Raw genomic sequence first — 25,200 nt, forward strand, 5'->3', positions numbered from 1 at the left:
AGAAATTGGAGCTAGGTTTCACCACGTAGCAATTTGCCACCTGATACCAGGTAGCCAACAGGAAGCGGTCTCCTCCATCAGTCTCAGATTTGTACTCCGGGTGAAAGTGGTAACGGCACACTGGGACTGAGGAGGCTGTGGGAAGATAATACGACTGGGAGGAATGTGAAGCACAGAAGCAGAAACTATTTGCTGCACGTCATGCCGTCCTAGCAGCGCGGGTTGGTTTAGCTTCACCTCTGAACTCAATGTGGGACAGACTCGGAGACAAAAGCAACGGGCAGCGTATAGAGATGAACCTGCTGCTACGAGCTCACCCCAGACCCGCTAATCCTGATTTATTACATAATAATACGCATTGCTCGACCGCAGCATCCGTCTGTCACCCCCGCAGACACACAGAGAATTAGCAATTAGGGAAGTCGCGCTTAACAACAAGCGGGGTTAGAAAAAAAATAATAATAGAAATAAATGCAGTTTTTTTTTTGTCTATTTGTTTACATGGCACTCACCTCTGCTTCAGGCTTTGGGGTTCTCCTCTCTGGCTGCGTGACAGGCTGGGAGGAGGTAGTAAAGCAGTCCTCTGGCTCGCTAACTGTTAGCTGACGACGCTTAATGTTTATTAATGTCCCTCGGCATTCAGTGGTTGGCGCGAGGGCGCTACGCGCTAGCCTTCGGCGCAATGGCGACGCCTCGCTAAAAGATTAAAGTTAGGAAAAGTTCAAATTGAATTTCACGATTTTTCTCCTCCCCCTTTCCTTGCTGTCCATTTCTCAACCAATTTAGTGTGGTTGAAAGCAACCAGAGAGTCTGAATCCTTCTGTCAACTGCTGGGGTAAGCGCACGTGAAAGCTGTTGAAGGGTACGTCACTTCCGGTTAAAATTTCACATTAAAAACTACATCGAAAGAGGGGAAGGATACGCCAGCGAACCGCCATATTGTGAGTGTCAAGTTGACTTTGGAAAGCGGTGTAAGAGTTATTGGAAACGGGGAATCCCGGCTCGTTTTTATGAATAATTTTTACATACTGTAATATATTACTAATTCTGATACTTCACACAAAAACTGCTTAAAATTCAATTACATTTTTTCTACCTGGTTTGAATAAGCTTGAATTATGTTAGTCTAAAAATGTATTACAATTTTGTTAAAGTGTAAGCATTTTGTTTTTTCAATAGAAAACAGTAAAGTCAAGGGCGTGAGACCCTTTAGTTTTTTTCTCTTACAATTCAATTCAAATTCCGTTCAATTCAAAAAATATTTTCTTTATTTCAAAGGGGAAATAAATGTTGCATCATCCAAGTATCACTCACATATTCAAAAGTTGTGAGTGATGCTATCGACAGGAAGACTCTCCAGTATTTGATCATCTCAAAAGCTATATGAATTTGTTACACTTGTAAAACTGTGTAAATTGTAAATGCTGTATCCTTTTCAATAATAAGGCAAATGAACTTTATTTTGAAGGGTACACACCCATCCGTGACTGTCATTATGTTGAAATTTAGCAGGGAAAGGCGAAATATCCCTTGTTCTTACTCGGCGATCGTCTGATTTTCCTGGCAGAACAAGCCACGCACGTGATCGTTCATGTGCGCTGTCACGTCGGTCAGCATGGACACAGTTAAGATAGTTTTTAATTTCCAGCAGATAATAATTGCCTTGCGCTAAAGAAATACGTCTTACGTTACCCTAAATAAAAAAAAGCTACAAACAACTCGGTCACATTGATATTTGGCTGTTTGTATATGTGCTTTAGGATTGGGGAAATATACGGTTATCGCATAATAATTTTGATACATTCAGGTTCAGATTAATTAAATAACATGAATTATCGGGGTACAATCGTAGGAATCTTCCCCCCCCCCTTTGACTTGTAAAATAAAATAAGATTTGACATTTTTAATATGCCCAACCAGTTCAGGGGAGAGGTGCTGCTCATAATTTGGTAAATGACGACATCTCGCGGCCACTGCAGGTCTTGCTTTTCCCCCTGATTGAAACTGTTCGTGGTGGCCACCTAGAGGCAGAAATATGAAACTGCAGCCCTTATCCTGACATTCGAATTATATAAGGATGTCAGCACGGTTTTTAAAAATTGTTTTCTATACATGCTTAATGTTTTACTCATCTATAATTTCTTATGACACACTGAAAACAGGTTACAATTCATTAGTGTATTGATATTTGGCAATTCACAACAACCACCAGTGTTAAGGCACTTTACAAAACAAACAATCCTAGTTAAACTACATGCGGTCAAATCCAGTTTCTAAAGTCAGAGCAGTGCAGAGGTCATCTTTGTTCTCAGGTATGTTTTTGTAAAGTTTTCTTTAAAACTTCTGTACAATTTCATACCATCCAGGAGCCAAGTTTTTAAATTAGTTGTTGCCAATGGCTTGGACGATTCTATTGGCTTCCAGAAAGCATAAGAAATACTGATTCCTCCATAAGACGATCTATTCCAGATGCCTCCAAGCGCAGAGAAGCTAAAACAATCTCTAGGGATTCTATGAGACTTGTAATTTATTTTTTTTGTTTGACAGAGTTTATCCGTTTATTTGTGTTCCAATATGTTTCTAGCCTGTATCAAACACTTGTTAATACAATGGCATCTGTAGGATCAGACATGAATCTGCTTAAATCACTCTTTAGATAATAATATTCTGTCCTAATTCCAATATGCAAACATTTTATTTAAAAAAACAAACAAACTTAAAGCTAATAGTAAAACCAACTCACTTTAGCTACAATTTGCTACCTACAGAATGATATGTCACTGTCGATTTTATATCTGAAAAAAATCATCAAAACGGGTGAAAAGTCACTTTCAATTAACATATTCATGGTGTATAGTTGTATGTTTGTTAAAGATTTAATCGGTTGTAAACTTCTAGAACTCCAAAATTAAAAATAAAAATTCAGGTGCTGTTTTGGTGTCTTTAAACAAAGTATATTCTGTTGTAAAGGCAGTAGCGGTTTTTGATGTGGGCCTGATAGGCAGTGGCCCAGGGCGGCATCACAAAGGGAACGCACAACCGCTAGGTGGAGATAAATGCAAAGCCACTGTGTTTTATCCCAACATAGAGTTTAACATAAGTTCCTGCATTTTGATTGGTTGGAGGGAACCAGAAGGAGTCATGTAAGAACTGCCACTTAGTAAATGTTCCTCACTTATTGAACTTACTGAATAACTATTTACAGTGTTTTATTACAGAAATGTAGCAATGTGGGGGTGCTGTGGTAGCGCAGGGGCAAAGCACAACCTACGTATTAAGGCCTTAGTCCTCGTGCCAGTGGTTGCAGGTTTAACTCCCGGCCTGGCGACATTTGCTGCATGTCTTCCCCTTCTCTCATTACCCTATTTCCTGTCGAACTACTTTGAAATAAAGGCTACTAGAGCCAACAGAACCTTTAAAAAAGAAATGTTGCAATGTAACTATATGACATTAGGACATTAACATGGACATAACTAGTACATGCAATGTGGAGAGACGCAAGGCCTGTATTCAAATCCAAAAGGAGATTAACTGCAGCTTTTGCTGCAACAACAACAAAAATGTACTTTGTGGTGTTGCATCAGTAGCAGTTTCTGGATATCTTTCTTTTCTCTATGACATCCAGGGTGCTCTACTAGCGCCTCATAACAGGGAAATTAACATTTTTCAATTTTAGTTGCCTCAAATTTTAAAACAAAACAGCTAAAACAGAAAGGGTATGGCTAGCTGTTAGCATCCAATGGTTTATTTAAGCTTCTACAAACCCAGTGTGACATCTACATCTCTCTACCACAGGTAGAGGAACCATTGCTATTTTTTTAACAGAATCTCCTTCTAAAATATCAAAACTTTACCTTTAACTTAAACTGAGCTGCATCATAATCAGAGTTGGGGCCCCATATAATCAGTGCTGCACTAATCTAATCTGTTTTTGACACCACCGCCCCCCCACCTCTGTTTGTTTCCCCCCCTACGCAGCTTCTTGTTTCCCACAATGCTAGGCGACTGTCACCACCAAGATGGCCGACGCTATGGAGGAATATGAGAAAGAAGCTGGCTGCGTCCCTATTCTCCATCCCGAGGTAAGCTCCGGGAGCTCCACGCCTTTGCACGGCGGTATGAACACACCCAAAACGGGTTCTCCCTGTTTGGCTCGGTGCGGCTCGCAGTTTTTCTGGGCCTTTGTTGGAAACTCCGAATGCCCCCTGCATTACCACCGATGGAGGCGGGTGAGGGGGGTGTCAGCCAGCTAGCCTAGCTATGCTAATCGCTAACGCTAGCCCCCTCCTCTTGCTGCCCAGCCAGCAACCGCTGGGCAGATGTTGGTGCGGATGTTAACGTTGAGAAATGTTGTTGGTAAGAGAGGAACTGTGTGTTTGTGTGTCCCGAGCGAGGCTGAACAATAAAGGAAGCGACGGAAAACGTTAAGGGTTAATCCTTCCTGTCATAGGAGGTTAGCTTTGTGGCTAAAGTGACAGCCCTGGCTGCTGCTGTTATCGCTGGTTGGGATATGGAAATGAACGTCAACTGAACAGTTGTCTACAGAGCGACTAGGTAAAACCATGATATACTAAACATGCTGGAAAAGGAATACAAAAGGCTTTACTAGGCAACAATTAATACGTTTTAATATTTCTCGAAACTAGCACTTATTCTTTCGGATAACACTTTTGTAAACATGTCGGTTTCTGTCGCGCGTGCTAAAATTTGCAATTTACAAACAAGTGCGTATATATAATCAGGCTTTGCATTGTGGCCACCTGTTTAACATTCCCTTCTCTGCCAAAGACCATTTAAAGCTATGGAATAGCGTTAAGCTGTGAGGCTTGGCCTCCTCGGATCTTACCTGATTTCCCATCACAATCCATGGATGCAAAGGTGGATTGAAATCTGTAGAACATGCAGCTTTGTTGAAGCGCTTCTGCTTGATCACCAGACACTGATCTGGTGAAAGAGCGAATATGATTAGCAACGATGTTTACAGGTTCATTTCTTCAAGTTAAATTGTCATTAGAAAGGTTATTAATTCTTGTAGATTAAAAAAAAACCCATCAGTGTTGTGTTGTATTAGGGTTGATCACTTAATAAAACCATCCACAATTCAGTTCCTCAAGCTTCATGAAGTATGAAATTTTGGGGGGGAAACAAGAAACCAATTATGTTTAAATTGCCAAACATTTTTCTGTCTAGTAATCTAAAAAGATAAAAGTCATCAAAAGAAAGAGCATTTAACATTTATTCACACTTGTCCTTGGTTTCCCATAACAATTATTGTCAAATAATTGATGTTTTTGGCTTGTGGGTCACTTACTGAGACCCCAAAACTTAAAAATCAGAAAAAATGCTATTCACCCAAATTAGATACTTTTATGTTTTTGAAATATTTGCAAAAAAAAAAAAAACATACATTAAAAACAGTCTCTATTTAATCCAAGATAACGACATCTAATCATATAAATGTAAAGTTGAGTGGAAGGAAGAGGTTTGGTGGGAATGTGTCATTCTGTGTGATGAATTAATTAGATGTGGTACACCAGTTTTCCTTACTAGGACTTTTAATATTTGTGGAGCACTGCAGAACAGAAACAACCCAAAACATTGTTTTCCTGCTTCTGAGATAAAGTCTGAGGACAAAAATAATTGGATGTGCACAATTCTTTCTTCCTATATATTAAATTTATCAAACATTATTTTTGGTCTATTAAATCATCAACCAGCAGGATACACTTTGTTGCATTTCCTTCATCAGTTATGAAAAAAAAAAATCTGCTGGCTTCAAATCTACATTGAGGAATCTTCAGAATATATTTTCCTTTATTTACCATAGAAATGATCAAATTTCCGAACCGATTAGAATGTCCTGACTGATATTAATTTTGACCAATTCTGATTTTATTTATTTTATGCATATTTACTTCAACCTGACAACAAGTACAATGTTCTAATTGTTCTGAACAAACCCAGTGATCTACACCGAGATTAATTTATTACTTTATTCAGATCATTTACGGTCAAAGCCGCTTATCAAATATTGCACACATTAGAAAAAGACAAATTGTTGTAAATTCAAACTATTATCAATCTCTGTTTTATTACTTTGTCTGTACACTTCTTATTATTTGCTCTTTTTGCTTAGCAGGGATTTCAGTCACAGCGTGTCTGTTTGTAGTTTGCTTCAGCGGTAGTTGGCATGCTCCTCTAGCAGCAGTCCTGTTTCACTACTTGGTTTGTGGCCAGCAGGCCGAGCGGCCCGGTTTAGATCCTGCTATCGCCTTCAACGGCGAGCACTGGAAATGATTCATGGTGGCACTTCGTTGTTCAAGCCATATGCTGCCATATGGGTTAATTTACTCAGTAAAGATGGCTTTAGATGGATGATTTCTGGCACTTTGTACAAACTGCATACCTGGACGTATTTTAGTTATGGCTTCTATTTGTAATTTAACACAATTTCACAAACTATTCGTATCTGTGCTGTGCTCCAGTTAAGGTTTTCTGATATTACTCTACAGATTTTCTGTAGAGATTACAGATGCTCTGATCATGCTTTCTGTGGTTAATACCAATATCTGTTGCTTTTGGGGGCGGGGGGTTTTGTTAGCCTCATTTGATAGAGGTTGTAGGGGTTTTTTTTGTTGTTTTTTTAAAAGTGTTCTAGGTGGATGCATTTGTGAAACACAGAAGAACAGAAGCATTTGTCCATTGTTTGGGATTCCTTCCTGTCTATATTTGCGTAGAAAGTCTTGAGACTGAAGCTGGAGGTTTCCTCGTCTTGATCCTTGTCTTCCCACGCAGCCGGCGAACAATAGAAGAAGAGACGGGTGGGTCACGGAGGTTGAATGAGATGCAGTGCCTGCTGTTGTGGAGATGAGATGTAATTACTCTATGTTTGTTCTGTAATTGGAAGAACACAACAGGATGTTGTCCTCGTTGGGAGTTATTTCCTATCTTGCGCTGTTAGAAAAACCATATCAGCTTTTATGGCGTAATGTTTTCACAAAGTAATTTGTTAAAAGATGTATTTTAAATTTATTGGTATTGATTGAGCAAACAGTGGAGAAAATAGTAAAACTATCAATCCAGACTGTTTTGTGGGGTTTTAGACATTAATTGGAATTTATTCCAATTAATGGAAATCACAACTCTTCTAAGAAATTTATCAGAATAACTGAAAACTACACTGTAAACGCTTGTATGTTTTGGTTGCGTATTTTAATCTGCATAGCATCTCAAAACCAATGATTTTTGGTTCCATAGTTCCATAGTTTTTGCAGGTACTGAAAAACTATGGAACTCCATCCGTTTTTGTAGATTTCATATTAAAGTCCAGATCTGCGTAGAAAAAGTGATGTTAAAATAATTGTCAATATTTATTTTTGTATTTTAGAAATCTGCAAAAAACAGATGGAGAATTCAGAAAATTGGTTTCTGAGAAGGTGTTTAATTCTCATATGAAAAATTAAAAGGAACCATAACAACCTAACCTATTCTTTATCAACTTCAGTTACTCAAAAATACAAAAAAAAAAGACAGGAGATGTTGTCACAACTCGTATCACACAAGTATCTTCAAAAGGCCGTTGTGGACAGTGATGCTGTGGGCCAGTAGCAGTCAGTGTGGTGACTAATTTGCAGAGGCCTCTGATCGAAGACTATTAGCATGCCAACAACTAAACTTCTGCGCAGCAGCGACGATAGGCCACAGCAGCGCATCCTGGATGAAACCATTTGTTGTTGGCAACCGGTGCTAATCCACCTCATTTGCTTTTGCCGCAGCATAACACAGCCACTCCAACATACCAACGCTATGAGCGGCGCGACTCTAGAAAGAATTTAAACGTGAGTGAGAAAGCTTTTAGCTCGCTTGGTTATCAAATGAAAACAAAGGCAGGCCGATGCTCAGTCACTTGATTCTTCTACTCAAGTGAAGAATGAGTAGAATCATCCGCTCTCCCTCTCTCCCTCCAATCACTGCACTGTAGCTGCTCTTCAGTATTGAATTAGCCTCCTGAAATGACTCTAATTTCAGGCTGAATTGGATTGTGAGCCATGGCCACAGCCGGCAGCAGCTAAAGAATGGCCGGGAGGCAGCCAAGTTCAGTGAGAATCTTCAGCCGATGCTGATTCTCCCGTACAGCAGTAACTAAAAGTGTGATATATGATTGTGGGAATCGTATTTAGCCATAAACACGTGAGCCGGTCCTCCTAGGGAACGGCAGCCTCACGCCTCACCGAGCCGCTCTGCCGAGGCCCAGCTTGAAGACGATTCACCAACCTGAACGTAACGTTAAGGTAACAACATCAAAATAAGTAAAAGAAAAAAGAAATGCCCCCAGGTGATATCACCATGGCGACAAATGCAATCCTCAGCTCTTCAGGTGGCAGAGGGGAGAAGGTGGATCAAAACAGAGCTCAGAGGTTCTCTCTACAGGAAGGGAGGAACTGAGAAAGCGACTGAATAATAATCGCTAAAGCAAAAACAGATTCTTTCTGCTCCAGAAGCTCAGAGGAAGCAGAAAGACATTTGTTCCCCTTAACTGAGTCTCCAGATGAGTTGGAAGGCTTACAGTCGCAGACGTCCCCTGCAAATAAAATCCAGAGGCACGCTTAAAAGTATGCTGCAACTAAAGATTATTTTAGTTATCGATTAATCTACAGATTATTCTGAAGATTAATTGGATGTTAAAAACTGCAAAATTCCTCATTTTGCATTTTTAAAAGTTTTCATTTAAGCCTTTTTTATGCAATTCTAGAATAAGTCTGTCACAATGAGCAATTAGTCGTGTTATAAATTAAAATGTGCTTGACCATTTCCATTCTGATGATTAATATTTTTTGAAGGGCAGTTTTGTTTACAGAGAGATGATAATCCATTTGATTTATGGCTTCGGTTGTGGTTTTTCTTTCCATTTTATTCATTGGTTTTGACTTTGTGTTTTTATATCAAAATGTCTTCCAGTTCCAGTATTGAGTGTTCTTTACAAAAAAAACAATCTTTAGAGAGAGCAAATTTGGATTATTATGTTATTATCAATATGTTTCTTGAAAATGTTTTCAAAACAACAATATTATCATTTGGCGCAATAATTACTGTTAATAATTTATAATACAGCAAATTTCTCAAGACTGTCTTTATCCCCGTTGATGGTGCGGATTTTCCTTCCGCTCAACTTTCTTTGAATATGCTTTAATACACCACTCTGTGAACAACCAGCTTCTTTAACAATGATATTTTGCGGCTTCTCTTCTTCGAAACACACGGTCCAGTCTACAGTCTCTTCCATGACTCTGTCACAGCCTAATCTGGCTTTTCTTTTCCTTTCCTTTCTTTTCCTCTGATCTCCCAGGAAATCAAACCCCAGAGTCACTACAACCACGGCTACAGCGAGAACGTCAGCCGGAAAAACCATGTGGACGACTACAGCACCTGGGATATCGTCAAAGCCACACAGTGAGCACAAGACTTGTCTGTGTCAGGGGAAATGGACTCATTAAGCCACTCCTTTCTCACTAACGAGTGGCTTAATGAGGGTGGTCGTTACTGAAATCACTGAATGTTTTTATGAGAAATTATTAGGAAAATGACAAACTGTTTTGTTCTTAGTGTAAGGAACCACTTTCCATAATGTCTTGTGGGGTTTATCCACATGAATGAATTTGAATCGTTTAAACCTGATCATATTACAAAGGTGCACGAAACTTTGTCAGTATTCCACGAGTGTTGAAAAAAGCTGCTTTGTGATTGTGGTGTTTCCATTAAAAAAAGAAACGCAGTTAAAGTCACACGTGAATGGGTGTTGTGGTGGCGCAGGGGCAAAGCACGACCCGCGTATTGAGGCTTTAGTCCTCGTGGCGGTGGTCGCAGGTTCGATTCCTGGCCTGGCGACATTTGCCGTGTGTCTTCTCCCTTTCTCATTACCCTGTTTCCTGTCAAACTACTTTCAAATAAAGGCCACTAGAGACAACAACACCTAAAAAAAAATAAAAATCACACGTGAAAAACTCTGTTCACGCAATAAGTCTTTAAAAAATATGCCAGACTACGATCCTGCAACTACTTCCTGTTGTCTTTTTCTTTGTAGTTTACGTCAGTAGTAACTTCCCGTTGTTGATCATGTGACTCGTGTGATGAAGAAGTGTTTCCATTCCATTTTTGTGAAGTAAACCAGTTTCGATACGGCCAAACAAACCACCTCATCCCAGCGCCAAAACATTTTTATTGAAAAATGAGGGTGTTTTTTTTTTCAATATCAAATTGCCGTGTTTCCATAAAGCAAATGTCAAATTGTGCAATTCTATAGTCAATGGAAACCCAGCTAGTGTCTGATTGCGCTCCTGCTTGTGCTGCAGGTACGGCATCTTCGAGCGCTGCAGAGAGCTGGTGGAGGCGGGCTTTGACGTTCGGCAGCCAGACAAAGAAAACGTAACGCTTCTCCACTGGGCCGCCATCAACAACAGGATAGACTTGGTGAAGTAAGTTGGAGCAGAACATCTTGTGCATGCAGTAGCTTAGGTGTAATTTCCTGTGAGAGGAACAAGCTGTTTTCTCTGTTTATAGAGTTTAAACACTGATAAGATGGGAAAATAGACAAAGTGGCATATTTCACTCAGTGTGTTGTGTTTGTGTGCAGGTACTATATATCAAAGGGGGCCATAGTTGACCAGCTGGGCGGAGACCTCAACTCTACACCTTTGCACTGGGCCACAAGGTGACACACATCTTCCTGATCTAACCTGTCTACATTAAATCACTTCATATGATTGTGTTTAAACATACTGGATTTCATTTTTACTGTAGCAGAACAAGAAAATGGATATTTAAGAACCAAAGAGTTGTACTCATACGTCTTAACTGAAATTTACTTTTTGTGGTTGAGTCTCCTGTACTTAATAAATCCCATCGAGTTTGACTGAGATTGAGCTAATTCACAAAGAGGAACAAAACAATAATTATTTATTATTTAACGCCATTATTCCACTTACTTCTTAACCCTGGTTATTATTTGGATATTCCAGAGATAACCTGGGGGTGGGATGACGCACATCGATTACTAATGAGTTACAAAGAAACTTAAAAAGTCGTACATTTATGTATATAAAATCAAGGCCTTGAAATGCCTTAAATTCACTATAAAAAGTAAATTAGCCTTTAATAAATGTTACCGTGGCAGGACTTTTTAAAAATTCTTGTATATTTTATGCATGTTTTTTGTAACTTGCGGAACTTTTCTATCAGGCAAAAGTTTGAGTCACACTCAGCCATCATTATTGCATTCTGTGACTCAAGGTGACTAACATACCTTTTCTAGCTAGCTAGCTTTTTTGTGTTTATTTTTGTGTAAGTGAAAAATTATCAGCAGATAATTGGCCAAAGTTAGTACATTTCAGTGGAGATATGCGTCTTAAATTCCATTTGTAGCGGTATTTAAAAGTCTGAAATTTGAGTTGGTGAAACCTGCAGAAACCTTAAAAATGCAATTATTTTAAAAATGCATAACTCATAGGTACTTCCTACTTCTATCTCATCTGCAATGATGCCAGCTCCTTTCAAACTGAGTCAGAAGGATAGTAGAAGTAGCTTCTAGATTGTCAAACTGATGAAGTCAGCCCATTCAAACAGGCAGCTTCAGGTACCCCACTCTGTGTGTTTTCTAGGACTCAACTTCTTGTCTAAACGGAAACAAATCTCAATCATTTTTCTAGAAGTTAAGATGGTTTTGTGGTTCTAGGTGTATTTTATTGTGCTAGCATAAAAAGGACTCTTTGAACTGAAAAGGTTGCTGACCCCTGATGTAAGGGAAGGGCCAGCACTTTCTTCCTGCATGCTTTGAGAATAGCGTGGTCACCGCAGCATATCCTCTGGCATCCTGTTAAAAGGACTCTATACTGCGATAAAGGTGTGACTGCAAATTGTATTGGTTATGGAAAAAGAACAGTTAAAAACCTTGGAATACCTCAACACTGCTAACCGGTTCAGCAGTGCTGCCCTTTAAGGTTAATGTTTTCCAACACATAGATTTAAAGTTGGTGTCAGAAGTATTTCTGTTCGTTATATTACCCTTTTCAGGTATGTATGTTGTAAATTCATACATTTTAAGGAATGAAGTTGAAGAATACCTATAAAATATGTACCTTTTTGTCCAAAACTTAATTCCCTTATATAAAAATGTGTCCATCTTCTTGATATCAGTTTCTAAGTCATACATTTTGGACTTGTTTTCTTCACTGTTAAGACTATAAAACCGTGTCTTCATGCACTAAAAACACTTCCTTCCTTATTTCTTTCCGTAATATCCACTGAGTCCTCGTTTTGTGGAAGGTCACACGAGTTGCACCCAAAGCACACAGGTGGCATTGCATTCCCTCTTCCTGAATTATTGATGGGTCCATTCAACAGCAGACATTCGCACTATCACTGCTTTAGACACCGAAGGGTCTGGTTTCACCCCCTGCCACCAACACCAGCTGTCTGTGACCTTTCTGAAGCCCCTAACAACTGTTCGGGAACTTCTTTTTTTTAGTTGTTATTTCAAGTTTCAAATTAATTCGTCTAAAATTAAGGCCTTAAAATGTCTTGAATACATTAAAGAAAATGTAAGTTGGCCTTAAATACACTAATCACAGATCTTTTGTCGTGTCACCACTATTTAATCTCATATATTCTGTATGGGTTTTTTCTTCTGGGACTTTTCAATCAGGCAACAAGCTGCTTGCTAGCTAGTTAGAAAGACATATGCTATGCAAGAAGTACAAAACTGCTGCCAAGAGCCACAAAAGTACCCTAATAATTTCAGTTTTATTCAGTATTTCTGTTTTACGTCTCTGTCATGATATAGGTAATCCTTTGTCTCCACTGAGTGGTACAGCACTATGGTTGTGCACTATTTTATGGTGCGGTGTATCATAGAGCATTTCCACCACCAGTTGGACTCTCACTGGGCAGACAGGGTTAAATGCAAATTCCTAAAATTGCATCATCCTACTGCCACAACAACTGTGACGCACTAGTTTGTCACATGCTGGTTACAAGTATGTGATATTTTTCTGTCCCCCAATCAGTGGATGGTGTAGAAGAATTATCTGCATGTGTTTTAAAGTCTTGTACTCTTCTTGTCCTACAGACAAGGCCATCTCTCCATGGTGGTGCAGCTCATGAAGTATGGCGCAGACCCGTCTTTAATCGATGGGGAAGGGTGCAGTTGTGTTCATCTGGCCGCCCAGTTCGGCCACACTTCTATTGTGGCATACCTCATCGCCAAAGGACAGGTAGGAAGAACCAACTACTTACCAATTTGACTGATTCCATGATCAGTGATTGACCCGTCACAAACTCTTAAAAACAACTGTGTTCCACAGTACATAAGCACTGCTAGATGCCTCTGGCAAGAACACTCCTGATACTGAGTAAAGAAAACTCAAAAATGGTTCAGTTTAGTGTAAACTAATAAAATAAATGCAGATTTATCTTCTTATACATTTTGGTCTATTTAAAGGAAAAATATTATCTACAAAAGTGATCATTCAGAATGCCAGAGTGCAGTAAATAACAGGCAGCTTGGAACATTCTGAAGTAGGAAGTGTAGCTGAAAAACATGCAGAAACCGCTGCTAATAATGCTAACTGCGCTAACAATGCTAATGCTAATATTACCTATTAAAAGCCCATTTTAAACCCTGGTTTAAAATGTCAACTCTGTAATTGCGTTTTTCTCATTTTAAAAGTAATGAAATCAGTTTTTAACATCAAAGCATGACAAGTATAAACCTCTAACACACACAGTGTGACGTCACCTCTTGTGCAACTACAAATAAAGGATGATGAAAAACAACAGGTTGCTACATCTTTATAATAAATGAATCAGTGGTTTAACAATCTACCACATAATGGCCAATAGATGGTTTTCCTCTTAAATATGAAGTCAGACACAGATGTTATTTGAAATAATCTTGTAAAAAATATGATGCGTATTTTATTTTCAGGTGTGGAAAGGAAACAAAGTTTTTTTTAAAATTATTTTTTACCAGTATTCTCCATCAGGGGGCGCTCATTGCTTCACTTTTTAGCCTGTTCTTCTGCATCCTCTTCCAGTGATCCTATGAGTTTTTATTTATTTATTTTTTTGTGGCAGGATGTGGATATGATGGATCAGAATGGCATGACTCCTCTCATGTGGGCAGCTTACAGGACACACAGGTGTGTATGTTTGTACAGTAGCGTGTTTTTGTTACAGTGCTGTGCATTATCATAGTGGGAAAACCATTTGGAACGTAAAAAATCATCAAATTTGGTACATAAAAGCCCAGATAAGCTACACTTGTAGTTTTCTGAAAGCACTACATAGATGACCATCTTAATCAGATAGGATTTCTTCTATTTTTGACCCTATTCTCTTCCCTTCGTTCCAGCGTCGATCCCACCCGGCTTCTGCTGACCTTTAACGTGTCAGTCAATCTAGGCGACAAGTATCACAAGAACACGGCGCTGCACTGGGCCGTGCTGGCCGGCAACACCACCGTCATCAGCCTGCTGCTGGACGCCAACGCTAACGTCGACGCGCAGAACATCAAGGTGATGCTTTCCCCTTCGTTTGCACAGCTGTCGGTGTAAAAATCATCAAGAAATTCATTCAGTTCAGGAATTAAATGGAAAAAAGTCATTGCACTCTCATATATTTCGGCTAATATAAATCCTAACTTTCTGAGAAAATAAAAGTATAAGACTAGTTTGGAAGAAAAAAAAGATTGTTTTATGCAGAAATTGACTGCAGGTTGTTAAAATGTTGGATTCCATGCATTTTTAATGAGATGTTTAGTGGAAGGAAAAAGTGGAAAACAACAGGATAGCCGCTGACGGAGGAGAGGATTCTTGAGGCGTAGACTTTGGTTAAGCCCACCCTACATAGACTTTGTTTTTTAAATGCAAAGTTCAAATTTTGTAAGAAACTAAATTAGGTGTTTTCGATTAGCTTAATAGTCAAAATAATCAGAAATAAATGCTTGTAATATATTCCTCTGTGTGGAATGGCAAGTTTGGATATTTAATCATGGACTTAAGTTAAATTTTTTAATGATTTTAGATTATTTAAACGCCACAACCTCCTCAACCCCTCATATTTAGGTAATAAATATCAGCGGCTGTGAGCAAAATACTTTGCATGACAGAATAATGACTCTTCCTGGACCATTCAGCCCTAAACCAGAACAATGTTCTGTACTGACTGCTCTTTCTCCCACCTTCAGGGCGAAACGCCTCTGGACCTCGCCAAGCAAAGGAAGAATGTCTGGATGATCAATCACTTACAGGAAGCGCGGCAGGCCAAAGGTTACGACAGCCCGTCATATCTGAAAAGACTGAAGATGGACAAGGTACACATTTTATTGTAGCTGTATAGTTTATCAGAAGCATCAATAATCTCTGTTTAAGAGTGAACACGGCAGCTGGAGGCATGCTCAGACTGAATGTACCTTTCCAACTTTATTCAGAGATAGTTAATGTCATCCCAGGCTGGTCAGACTGCTGCTTCCTGTTGTCCAGAAACATCTCCTTTCAAAAATGCTTCTGAAGGAAGTCAGAACAGAACAGCCAGGAGTGTCCCAGTCTGTTGTCTTTGTTCGGATCACCTTGGGTGGTTCCTTCTATTTGTTTTTATTAAGGAGCAAATCCTACAGCAGCGTTTAAACATGCCTGAATTTGATGTTTGATCATTAAACTTAACATGAGTGGGTGGACGAGCCAAAACACACCCCAGACTGTCTCAAAGCTTCAACTATTATCTTTATTAATTCTCCTGAAATGATTTGTTGTCTCCCTGCTTACGTGTTGGAATGTTAGCTCATGAAGGTAAATTAGCTTGCTTTCCATTATCTGCATAGATTCGCTTTAGTAGTTTTAGACTCCTGCGACACGCCTGGCTTTTAGCTACATTCACATTACTGTAGTTATCAGATGGTCCCAGAACTTATTCATTAAATTTCTTTTATGTCTTTACAAATAATTCCAGGTTGAGACTGGTGAATGTTCCTGTCATATTTACAGCAGTGTATTATTGTTGAACAGCAACTTCTGTGTATTCTGGAGAAATGGTGTTCTGTGGTATGTTATTGGTAATAATGGAAACTCAAAATGTCTGATTAAAGAGAGTTTGTGTTTTGGACTAGTTTGTTAGGAGTCTAACTGCTTTTTTTGTTTGTTTTTTAAAATTAAACTAAAAAGATTGCATCAAACTACAAGGAATTAGTTGATGTTTCTATAGACCGAAGTTTTTATATATATATATATATATATATATATATATATATATATATATATATATATTAAATTAACAGAAAAAAACATAGAAAACTGTCCGATTTCAGTTTTATCCTAGTTCATCGGTGGGTCTCTAAGTATTACTGCTGTAAATTATTGCGGCCAAAAACAGATTTTTCGAAAATATATTTAAAAACGGACCTGGCGAGTCTGGTTTTTGTCAGAGTGATAGATTTTCAGACCTTTGCAGAAGTAGATGAGTTTGATTTCACACTTAAATATCAGCCAATCACCCACAGTTATTGTGGAGTGGTCACAGAGGACAGGTAGAAATGCTGCAAATATCTCCAATTTTTTCTGTTTACTGCATTTTCATTGCACTGGTCCAATCTAGATTCACCCTGTACTCGTGCAATAGATAACAAGACTGTATGCTGACTTGGCTGTTTAAAGCAGCTTTTTATCTTTAAAAGAGTCTTTTTGTCACCAAGTTTAGTTGCCTTCAGTTCATATTTATATAGTAAAACCAGGACGTGTCTCAGCTCATTTGTGCTCAACATTGCTGGACGTTGCTCTCAGGCTGGAAACAAACTCATTAACATTGATACTTTTACTTTATAACTTAGTTTCTTATATATATTTTTGAGTTGTGCATTCTTAAAATTTTCATGTTTTCCTTTGTAAATCAGGAGTTCAGACAGAAAGTGATGCTGGGAACTCCGTTTGTCGTCATCTGGCTGGTGGGTTTCATCGCTGACCTGGACGTCGACTCTTGGCTGATCAAGGGCGTCATGTATGCTGGCGTCTGGGTCGCCGTGCAGTTCCTCTCCAAGTATGTCCCAGCTTAAAAAAATAAAAATAGATTCCACACGTTCCCTTGTTTAGTTAAAGTTAACTTTTTTAGGAGCAAAAAGGAACCTCTTTTATCACCCTTATTGTGTGCATGCACATACTTGGAAGTGAAAAACTTACATGCTGTGGTCCAATCAGAGCTAAGCTGCTCCTAACGGCAACCGTTTCCCCTCCCGATCCCCTTCCTCTACAGGGCTTTCTTTGACCACTCCATGCACAGCGCTCTGCCTCTGGGAATCTACCTGGCGACCAAGTTCTGGATGTACTCCACCTGGTTTTACTGGTTCTGGAATGATATCCTTCCACCCCGACCCCGGCGCTCCGAGCGCAGCACGTGTTCGGTTCTCACGGCAACCGGCCGCAGCAGATCAGTACTCGCGTTTTAGCCTTTCTGGTCACTAGCTTCTAATTACACCAGGTGAGATAAGGGCATCATTGCTGTGGGAAACATTCATTTTACACCTCATTGCTTCTCTAATGTGGGAGGGAGTTGACTGCTTCGTTAACCTGAGCTAATCTAAGAAGAAAAGCGAATGTTTGCCATGTCAACGGTGCGTTAACATTACATCCATTACAGTTGCTTAAATGCTCTCGAGCAGACATGTTTGCACACGTGCAGTCATCTGTAAAGAGAGAAAGTTGATCATGGCGTAGTGATCGCACATGGATCATTAGTCAAGGGGAAATGAGTTCCTATTAAACCCAGACTTTCAGTTCCGTTTGTTCTTGCTGGCTTCAGTGTTAGCTTGCAGCTACTCGCAGAAAGATTAGCACTTAGCATATTGCACTGTTCTGTTCAGTCACATAAAGAAACTAGCTGATGCATACACCAAGTTCTAGATTATTTTGTCAACCTTTAACTAGAGTGTAGACATAATTAGAAATAACCATGTTTGCTTCAGCTGGTGTTAATTCAGTAGTTGTCCCCCTTAAAGTGCCTTATGATCCAACAGGAAGTAGTCATCCAGATGTTTTCCTGCACAAAAATACAAAAAGGAGGCCATGGAAAAATCTGCTTTTTATTTAATCAGATGCAAAAATTCTACAGATTTTTCCATTTAGCCATGTCAGCCTCATTGGGGTCAAATAGGCTGATTTTTATCTCAACAGGTGATACAACTTTTCTCCAGAAAGTCTTTGGTAAATCAAATTTTCCTTAAACTGGATGTTTTAATCTGAACATTAAAACATCCAGTCTAAGGAAAGTGTGAAAGAAGTTTGGGGCTTCTTTCACACAGTAGGAAGATGGTGACACATCCTTGTAACATTAAGCTCCTGTTTCCCTTTCATGTCTTCAGCGCTACAGGAATCTTTTGGTTTTATCTGAATCGTTGGTTCATAATTCTGATTCAGTTTGCAGACCTGCATGTTTCTTTAGAAGTCTGTCACACAAAGGCGTTGTCCGGAGTGTCTACTGGCTGGTTTCCTGTGGGATCCAGCTGACTCACCGTCAAGTTACAGCCGACAGTCCAGTAACTGATCATCCTTCCTTCACCTTGATTAGAGTAACGTCAGTGACTGGCTGCCCTGACAGCGTCACACGCAGGTTTTCTAGGTTCAGGCATCGTTCACTTCATATCCTAGCTTGTGCAAACAAATCCCAGTTGTTGATGGAGCTGGAGAAGTTTTTTTTTTTTTTCCTGAGTGAGATGAGTTGTGATTTATAGCTTCTAAATGAATTCTTGGAAGGAAGTTGGGGTGAGCTGGTGCAGGATACCTCCAGTTTAACTGGGAATGTTTGTGAAACAGAGGAGACCCGAGTGTCTCCATCTGAGTGGTAATCGAGAACCTCAAAGTAGAAAACTGATTCCGATTTTGGCCGATAACTTTTTCTTTTTTCTTTTTTTTCCTGAAAAGTAACAAAAAATAGTGACAAACCTGCTAAATTGGGAGGGGGGAGGGCTGTTAACTGCACATGTGCAGACTGAAATTGGCATTGATTTATCAGTGCACCTCTAGTATTCACTGAACATACTCACCGCAGTTCAGGATGTTATTGAGAAACAGTTAACTGCATTTTCATTAGAATTATTACTTTTTAATTGTTAAAATAAGCCTTTAACAATGGTTAAAGGCCATTGTTGTTGGCAAAAGCAAGTTCAGTTCTAATATTGTACCTTGTACCAACTTTTTTCCTTGTTTATACCAATTTCCTGTTTTCTTTGAGGTCTGTCCTGCGAATCAGGTTTTTTTTTTTTTTCTTTAACAATCACAAAACATGAAAGAAAAATGATATATGCTGCATGTTTTACTCGCTAAAGAATTTTTTAAACCATTGTTTTTGGTTAAAACTAGTTTCTAGATTTCTTTGGCTTCCTGATGTTGCTGCCTTTCTAATGACTTTAAAAAATAAAAGTAAAATAATGCTGCAGGTTTTTACATGGAGGTAGTAGTTTTGAATACAAAGGAAACAAAATAGTCCTAGTTAGGGGTGTAATGGCGCACAAATATCACACTTCAGTACGTACTTAAGTTTTAAAGTCACAATACTGTACAGTATATTTTCAGTTCGCTTCAATCAAGAGAAACGAATAAAAAGTGGCCATTGTAAAACCGACTGGAGTCAGTTTTAAATTATTAGCTCAGTGTTGTCATGAGTCAGTTCACTGTAAAAATCATAGGGAATTTAAAAAACACAAATAAATAAAGCCATATTATCAATATCTGCCTTGACCCCTCTGCACACCTTCCATTTGCCACGGTCCATATACCGTTCCTGGTCAACACCCTGGCTTTGTTCTACAACTTTGGCAAATCCTGGAAGTCTGATCCTGGAATCATTAAGGCGTCAGAGGAGCAGAAGAAAAAGGTATCCCTCCCTTCCAGTTTTATAATCACTGGGTGATTATATAACACTAATCTCTCTGCTATACTTTGAATTACAGTCTTGGCTGATATTTCTCTCCGTGTTGCATTGCAGTGTTATATAACGTTTCAGATTTTCTGCCCTGCTGCTTTAGGCCTCTTTGTCCCTCATTATCACAAAGTGTTAGAGGAGAGAAGGGTCTCTGTCTCCTACCAGGCCCCAGATTCTACAACCTGTGAATGAGGAAAGCAAAATGTACCCTAGTTTGGAGACTACAAAGCCCTCCGCAGTTCATGTAGGCTACAAGAGAGACCAAGACTCTCACTAGATAACAGGAAGTCTAAATAAAGTACTGCAATCGGGCATCGTTTTGCCGTATGTGGCTTTCTGCCTGTGTCTGCGATGGAACATGGCCATTTGACAATCCAGAATTGAAATGAGGCTTTAAATTCTTGCAGATGTACACACTGCTAATTGCTTATGTAAGATGCTAAAGAGGTTGGCCACAATATTCTGATTTGTGCCTCTCCTTTATCCAAGACCATAATGTGATCCTTGCTAATGTATAGTGTAGACTATAAATATTTTCTGTTCAGTTTTTTTTCTTCTTCTTCTTCATCAGACAATTGTGGAGTTAGCCGAGACAGGCAGCTTGGATCTAAGCATATTCTGCAGCACCTGCTTGGTAAGCTCCTCCTTGAAAGCTGTTATGTCCTGCAGGTCATAAGAAGAGAAAGCAGAGCTCACCTGGTTGTGTTTTTCTTTCAGATACGGAAGCCCATCCGGTCCAAACACTGTGCCGTGTGCAACCGCTGCATCGCAAAGTTTGACCACCACTGTCCCTGGGTGGGGAACTGTGTGGGTAAGTCAGTTACCAGGATTTGTTCAACATCCAAGATCGAGAAGCCGATGTAAGCATCTTAACTCTTTAAGACCCAGCGTGCGTCTGAACATTCATGGTATTCCATCAGGCCCTGGTGGGTTGAAGCAAACATCCTGGAAAAGGGAAAACTGGTTACAATTGACCACAGAAACCCAACAATGTAGAGAATGGAGGGAAAAACAAGCAAACCTGAGTCATTGTTGTCTGTAAAACAGATTGGAGACCATAGTGGAAGGAAGTTATGCAGGGGGTGGGGGGCTTTGAACAGTTCCTTTTTCTAACCTTGTGGTCAGGATGATGGTTTAAAAATGAGGAAACTGTCTAAACAAACAGCAGGTCCTTCTGTGTAATCTTAACCTCTGTTTTAAAAACTTCTTCAGAGATATAATACAGCATCATGTGTTACACTCGCCTCACCTTGTGGGATCATCGAATATTATTAAAACCCACTAATTGTAATTTAAGTAGTTGCTTGCAATTTTGGAACAATGATATTGACACTGGTCAGAAACAATCCTGTTCTATAAATAGTCCTATTACTTCCTGTAATTCAAATTCTTTAACCATATCTTCATCTGTGAAATTATCTTTGATTTCTTTGTATCTGTGAATTACTTGAGTTGGTAGCTGACATCTGATGTGAATTGTATGTCAATGACTCCTTCAGAACGATTTAAATTGAGCAAAACGTTGACATGTTCAACACTTGTGTCTCGTTTCCATTGCGCTGTACATCAACGGTCAGATCGGTATGGTAATTTATGGTCTGGCGTAGTCAGGAAAGTGTTTCCATAAACATTTGGACTCTCACTCAATGGACAGTGTTGAGTGATGCCAGTAGTTCCACTCTAACCTTTCTGTACCTTCGTCCTATTGACCTACAACTAAAGGTGGACTAAGAATGGCGTGGTATGATTGGCCACTACCTTAAAGGACATGGACAATATAGCATACCAAACCGCACCGACTCGTACTGTAGGAGGAATAAACAATCAACAAACATATAGATAAATGAAATCAAATATTTTGTCCTTTACAGGAAGTGGGAATCACCGCTACTTCATGGGCTATCTCTTCTTTCTGCTTTGTATGATCTGCTGGATGATATATGGCTGTATCTCCTGTAAGCTCCGCACACTTTTTGTTTTATCTTCATCTGTTCCTAATTTCAAACGTCCTTCTAACTCCCGTCTTTCTGACCTCCAGACTGGAAGATGCACTGCGCCACCAGTTATGCCAAGGATGGCTTCTGGCTCTACCTGACCCAGATTGCCTCTTGCTCGCCTTGGATCTTCTGGATGTTCCTCAACAGCGTCTTCCACTTCATGTGGGTGGCTGTGCTCATCATGTGTCAGCTCTACCAGGTACAGCTTCATCTAGATGAAAATGGGTGGATGGGAGGGCGACACGGTTTGGTGTTTCTCTGGAATGTCAGCTGACCATGTCTTTGTGGACTGTAGATCGCGGCTCTTGGAATCACCACAAACGAGCGGATGAACGCTCGCAGATACAAGCACTTTAAGGTTACGGCCACGTCCATCGAGAGCCCCTTCAAGTAAGTCATGTTCTTGCTTTCATATCATCTGGAGAGGTGTGCCGCAGGGTTCCGTTGTTGTGCCACTACCTTTTAGTTTTAAGCAACTTCCAGCTGCATGCTGATTATTCTGTTCTATCTTAAGCTAACTGGGGCATTGCGACATTCTCTTTGTGACTCCCTCTAGCCACGGCTGCATCAGAAATCTCATAGATTTCTTCGAGATCCGCTGCTGTGGCCTGATCCGGCCTGTGACTGTGGACTGGACCACGCAGTACACAATAGACTACGACCAGACGTCCGGCTCAGGCTACCAGCTGGTGTAGAGAAGGAAGTGGCGGACGAAGACAAAACGGAGAGGCTGAGAGGGAAGCGAATAGTGGAAAACGAAGCTTTTTGGAAGTATTGATCCCCTCCCCCTTTGGCGCTGGAATTTTGAGCGATGCGGTTCTCTGGAGCGGTTTTCTTCATTTCTGTTTTCTCTTGTTTTTGCGGACCACCTCTCCTTTGCCAATCTAAGACTGGAGAATTAGAGAAGACAAGCATGCAGTTATGGGGCATCATCATCACCTCTGCCCTTTTTCACTACTACTACTACTTACCCCCTCCCTCCCACATCTTCTCTCCTGGGCCTTTTGGACGATGTGTTGCTGCCAAACACAAGCAGAGTGGGGAGAGTTCTAAAATAAAAGCTCGTCTGTCTGTCCCGGAGACGTGAAACTCAGTGATGAGGCAGCATTGTCCCTTCTGCCCTCCCTGTACTTCATATCCCAATTTTGTTGTGTGTTTTTGATGTTTCGAATGATGATCGGATCGGGAATGTTTCAGTTTGGCAGTGCTAAATTGTTGCCAGGGAAGCCTAAAGGAGCGACATTTAGGGAAAGGAAACGTGAATTGACTCTCGGTTTGATAGGAATAAGGGAATGTCTTTTTAAAGGTCTTGATTTTTGCACCGTGCCGAATCACGAACAGAGCCGACGAGGACTTGCCGAACTTACCAGATGAAAAGTGTTGGGATTTCAGGAGGGAACTGTTGGAGGAATCCCACCTTTTTTTTTTCCCACCCCGACCGCTTTCTGCTAAAATAAAGCTGCATCCACTGTAATAATCTGGAAACGTGCAGCGCCCAAGCAGAACTGGGACTCCGTCAGCAGCCACCACGCTGAACACCACAGATATCCTCCAGACAATGTGATACAGGTCTATTTATTTGAAAACTATTTATAGAGAAAGTAACTATGTTCTAGCGCCAGCGCTTTTACATTTCACATCATTTTAGCTGTGTAGGATTTTTCCTTTTTTTTTCAATAAGGAAGAGAGCATTTTAAAGAGGTATAAATGACATGAAAGTGGATAACTAGAAAACAAAACAGGTACGGTGGGTGTATTTATTCATAGAAACAGAAGAGGAAGTAAGAAGTTTACAGAAAAGCCTCATTCCAGACGTTTCTCTTTTTAAAGCTGTAAAGTCTTATTTGTTGTGTCTTTTTGTCTGCCTACGATGTTGCACTGATCGTGTTTTTATTTTAGTTCGATGAATTTTTTTTCCTTTTTTTTGGCCGTTACTGAACAGGAGGTCCAGCAGCTTCACGCCAACACTTCCATTGTTAGCAGAGAGGGGAACCGTGGGGGGAGGGAAGGTCCTCTCTTCCCAGAAACCCCTGCGTGCGTGCGTGTGTGCGTGTGTGTGTGCGTGTGTGTGTGTGTGAGAGGATCCTGCAGCAGCAGCAGGAGGGACTGAGATGTAAAGAATGTGCATTTGTATATAAACAGTTTTCTCCTTTGTCAGTGTTAGTTGAAGGTGCTCCTGGGGATTTTATTTTATTGTTCTTTTGTTGACCTAAACATAAAACGGAGACAGTCAAATTACTATAATCCATGTTGTATGACTGTAGCTTTTAGTGATGTCCGACGCTGCTGTCTATAGGCATTTGAGCCCGTCCCGTTCCCCTTTCAGTACCTGGAATCTCTCCACTGCATGTACAGGACAGCTGGGCTCTCGCAACGGGCCCTCCCTATACCCCCCCTTATCATGGTCACTATGGTGACGGCCCAGCAAAAGCCACGTTTGTCTGTATATAGTGAATGTTAAAGTATTTGCAAGTATGTTTCTGCATTATGTTCATCCAGTTTTTTGGGAGGGGTTTTCGAGTCATCCTTCAGATCCAGTGTGTTGTAAGTGGAGGTTGCCAGACTCCCAGGTGGGCCATCCCAAACAGGTGTGTAATATATTTGAATGTTTCATACTCAAGTTTGTTTTTTGTTGTTGTTGGGTTTTTTTTTTTTTTTAATGTCATACATTGCTGGGTTTTTGTTATACCACTGGATGTAAAAATTGTAAAGCAAAAATACAATTTTTTTTTTTTTTTTTTTCTAAAAGCGGAGATGTGTTCATGCAATAGTTTTAAAGGATAGAGAGAGGTTATATTCTACGAAGCGGCTTTCGCATCACCAGAAGAAGACGGTTCCGTCGTCATGGCGGAGCTACGCCCGTTGCTAATCACTGATGTCACTACGGATGCCTCACATGTGACTCATATCATACAATGCCTTTTTTTGTTTTTCTTTTTAGAGTGGACATCAGTGAATGCTGGCTGTTTGGTTCACCACTTTCAGGCTCATTGTGATCTCAAAACCTGTCTCATATTACACTAGATCTTCCAGCAGCTGCAAATGTCTACTCTACTGCCCCACCCCAGATCATTCGCCTCACCATGTGGGATAATAGAAGAAGAAGAAGAAAAAAAAAAAAGCACATAATCATCTCCAGTGCCTCTCTGCCCACCTTCAGATACCACTGTAACTCCGCTTCAGATGTAAACATATGGGCATGGTTCAGTTTTAATGGCTTTAATAATAAAATACAGTCAAACGTGAA

The 25,200-nt window shown here is 40.0% G+C and overlaps 2 protein-coding genes across 5 annotated transcripts in view; one reads left to right on the forward strand and one right to left on the reverse strand.

Moving 5' to 3' along the window:
- The window catches only part of osbpl8 (oxysterol binding protein-like 8), a 70,106-nt gene extending 69,252 nt beyond the window's left edge, over positions 1 to 854 (reverse strand). For all 3 annotated transcript variants that reach the window (XM_032588986.1, XM_032588987.1, XM_032588984.1), the window contains exon 1: positions 513 to 854. The gene's annotated coding sequence lies outside the window, so the exon portion shown is untranslated. The remainder of the gene's footprint in view (positions 1 to 512) is intronic.
- A 3,123-nt stretch (positions 855 to 3,977) lies between these two features.
- zdhhc17 (zDHHC palmitoyltransferase 17) lies at positions 3,978 to 25,200 on the forward strand. Of its 2 annotated transcripts, none has more exons than XM_032589006.1 (17): positions 3,978 to 4,082; positions 9,347 to 9,450; positions 10,350 to 10,472; positions 10,631 to 10,708; positions 13,121 to 13,265; positions 14,128 to 14,192; positions 14,405 to 14,567; positions 15,239 to 15,364; positions 16,937 to 17,079; positions 17,293 to 17,393; positions 19,784 to 19,908; positions 20,528 to 20,590; positions 20,674 to 20,767; positions 21,828 to 21,911; positions 21,995 to 22,152; positions 22,249 to 22,343; positions 22,510 to 25,200. In XM_032589006.1, the coding sequence occupies exons 1-17, from the start codon at positions 4,020 to 4,022 to the stop codon at positions 22,646 to 22,648; spliced, it is 1,869 nt and encodes a 622-aa protein (XP_032444897.1). In that variant the 5' UTR covers positions 3,978 to 4,019; the 3' UTR covers positions 22,649 to 25,200. The 2 variants fall into 2 exon arrangements, with proteins under 2 accessions (XP_032444897.1, XP_032444898.1); XM_032589007.1 differs by lacking the exon at positions 3,978 to 4,082 and adding an exon at positions 4,200 to 4,356.

Source organism: Xiphophorus hellerii, chromosome 17 (assembly GCF_003331165.1).
Source record: "Xiphophorus hellerii strain 12219 chromosome 17, Xiphophorus_hellerii-4.1, whole genome shotgun sequence".
In the NCBI taxonomy this organism is placed as follows: Eukaryota; Metazoa; Chordata; class Actinopteri; order Cyprinodontiformes; family Poeciliidae; genus Xiphophorus; species Xiphophorus hellerii.

Coding starts and splice junctions, on each gene's coding strand:
- zdhhc17 (XM_032589006.1), top strand. CDS start 4,020: ATGGCCGACGCTATGGAGGAATATGAGAAAGAAGCTGGCTGCGTCCCT. Junction 4,083..9,346: donor TCCCTATTCTCCATCCCGAG/GTAAGCTCCGGG, acceptor CTGATCTCCCAG/GAAATCAAACCCCAGAGTCA. Junction 17,080..17,292: donor GCCGTGCAGTTCCTCTCCAA/GTATGTCCCAGC, acceptor CTTCCTCTACAG/GGCTTTCTTTGACCACTCCA.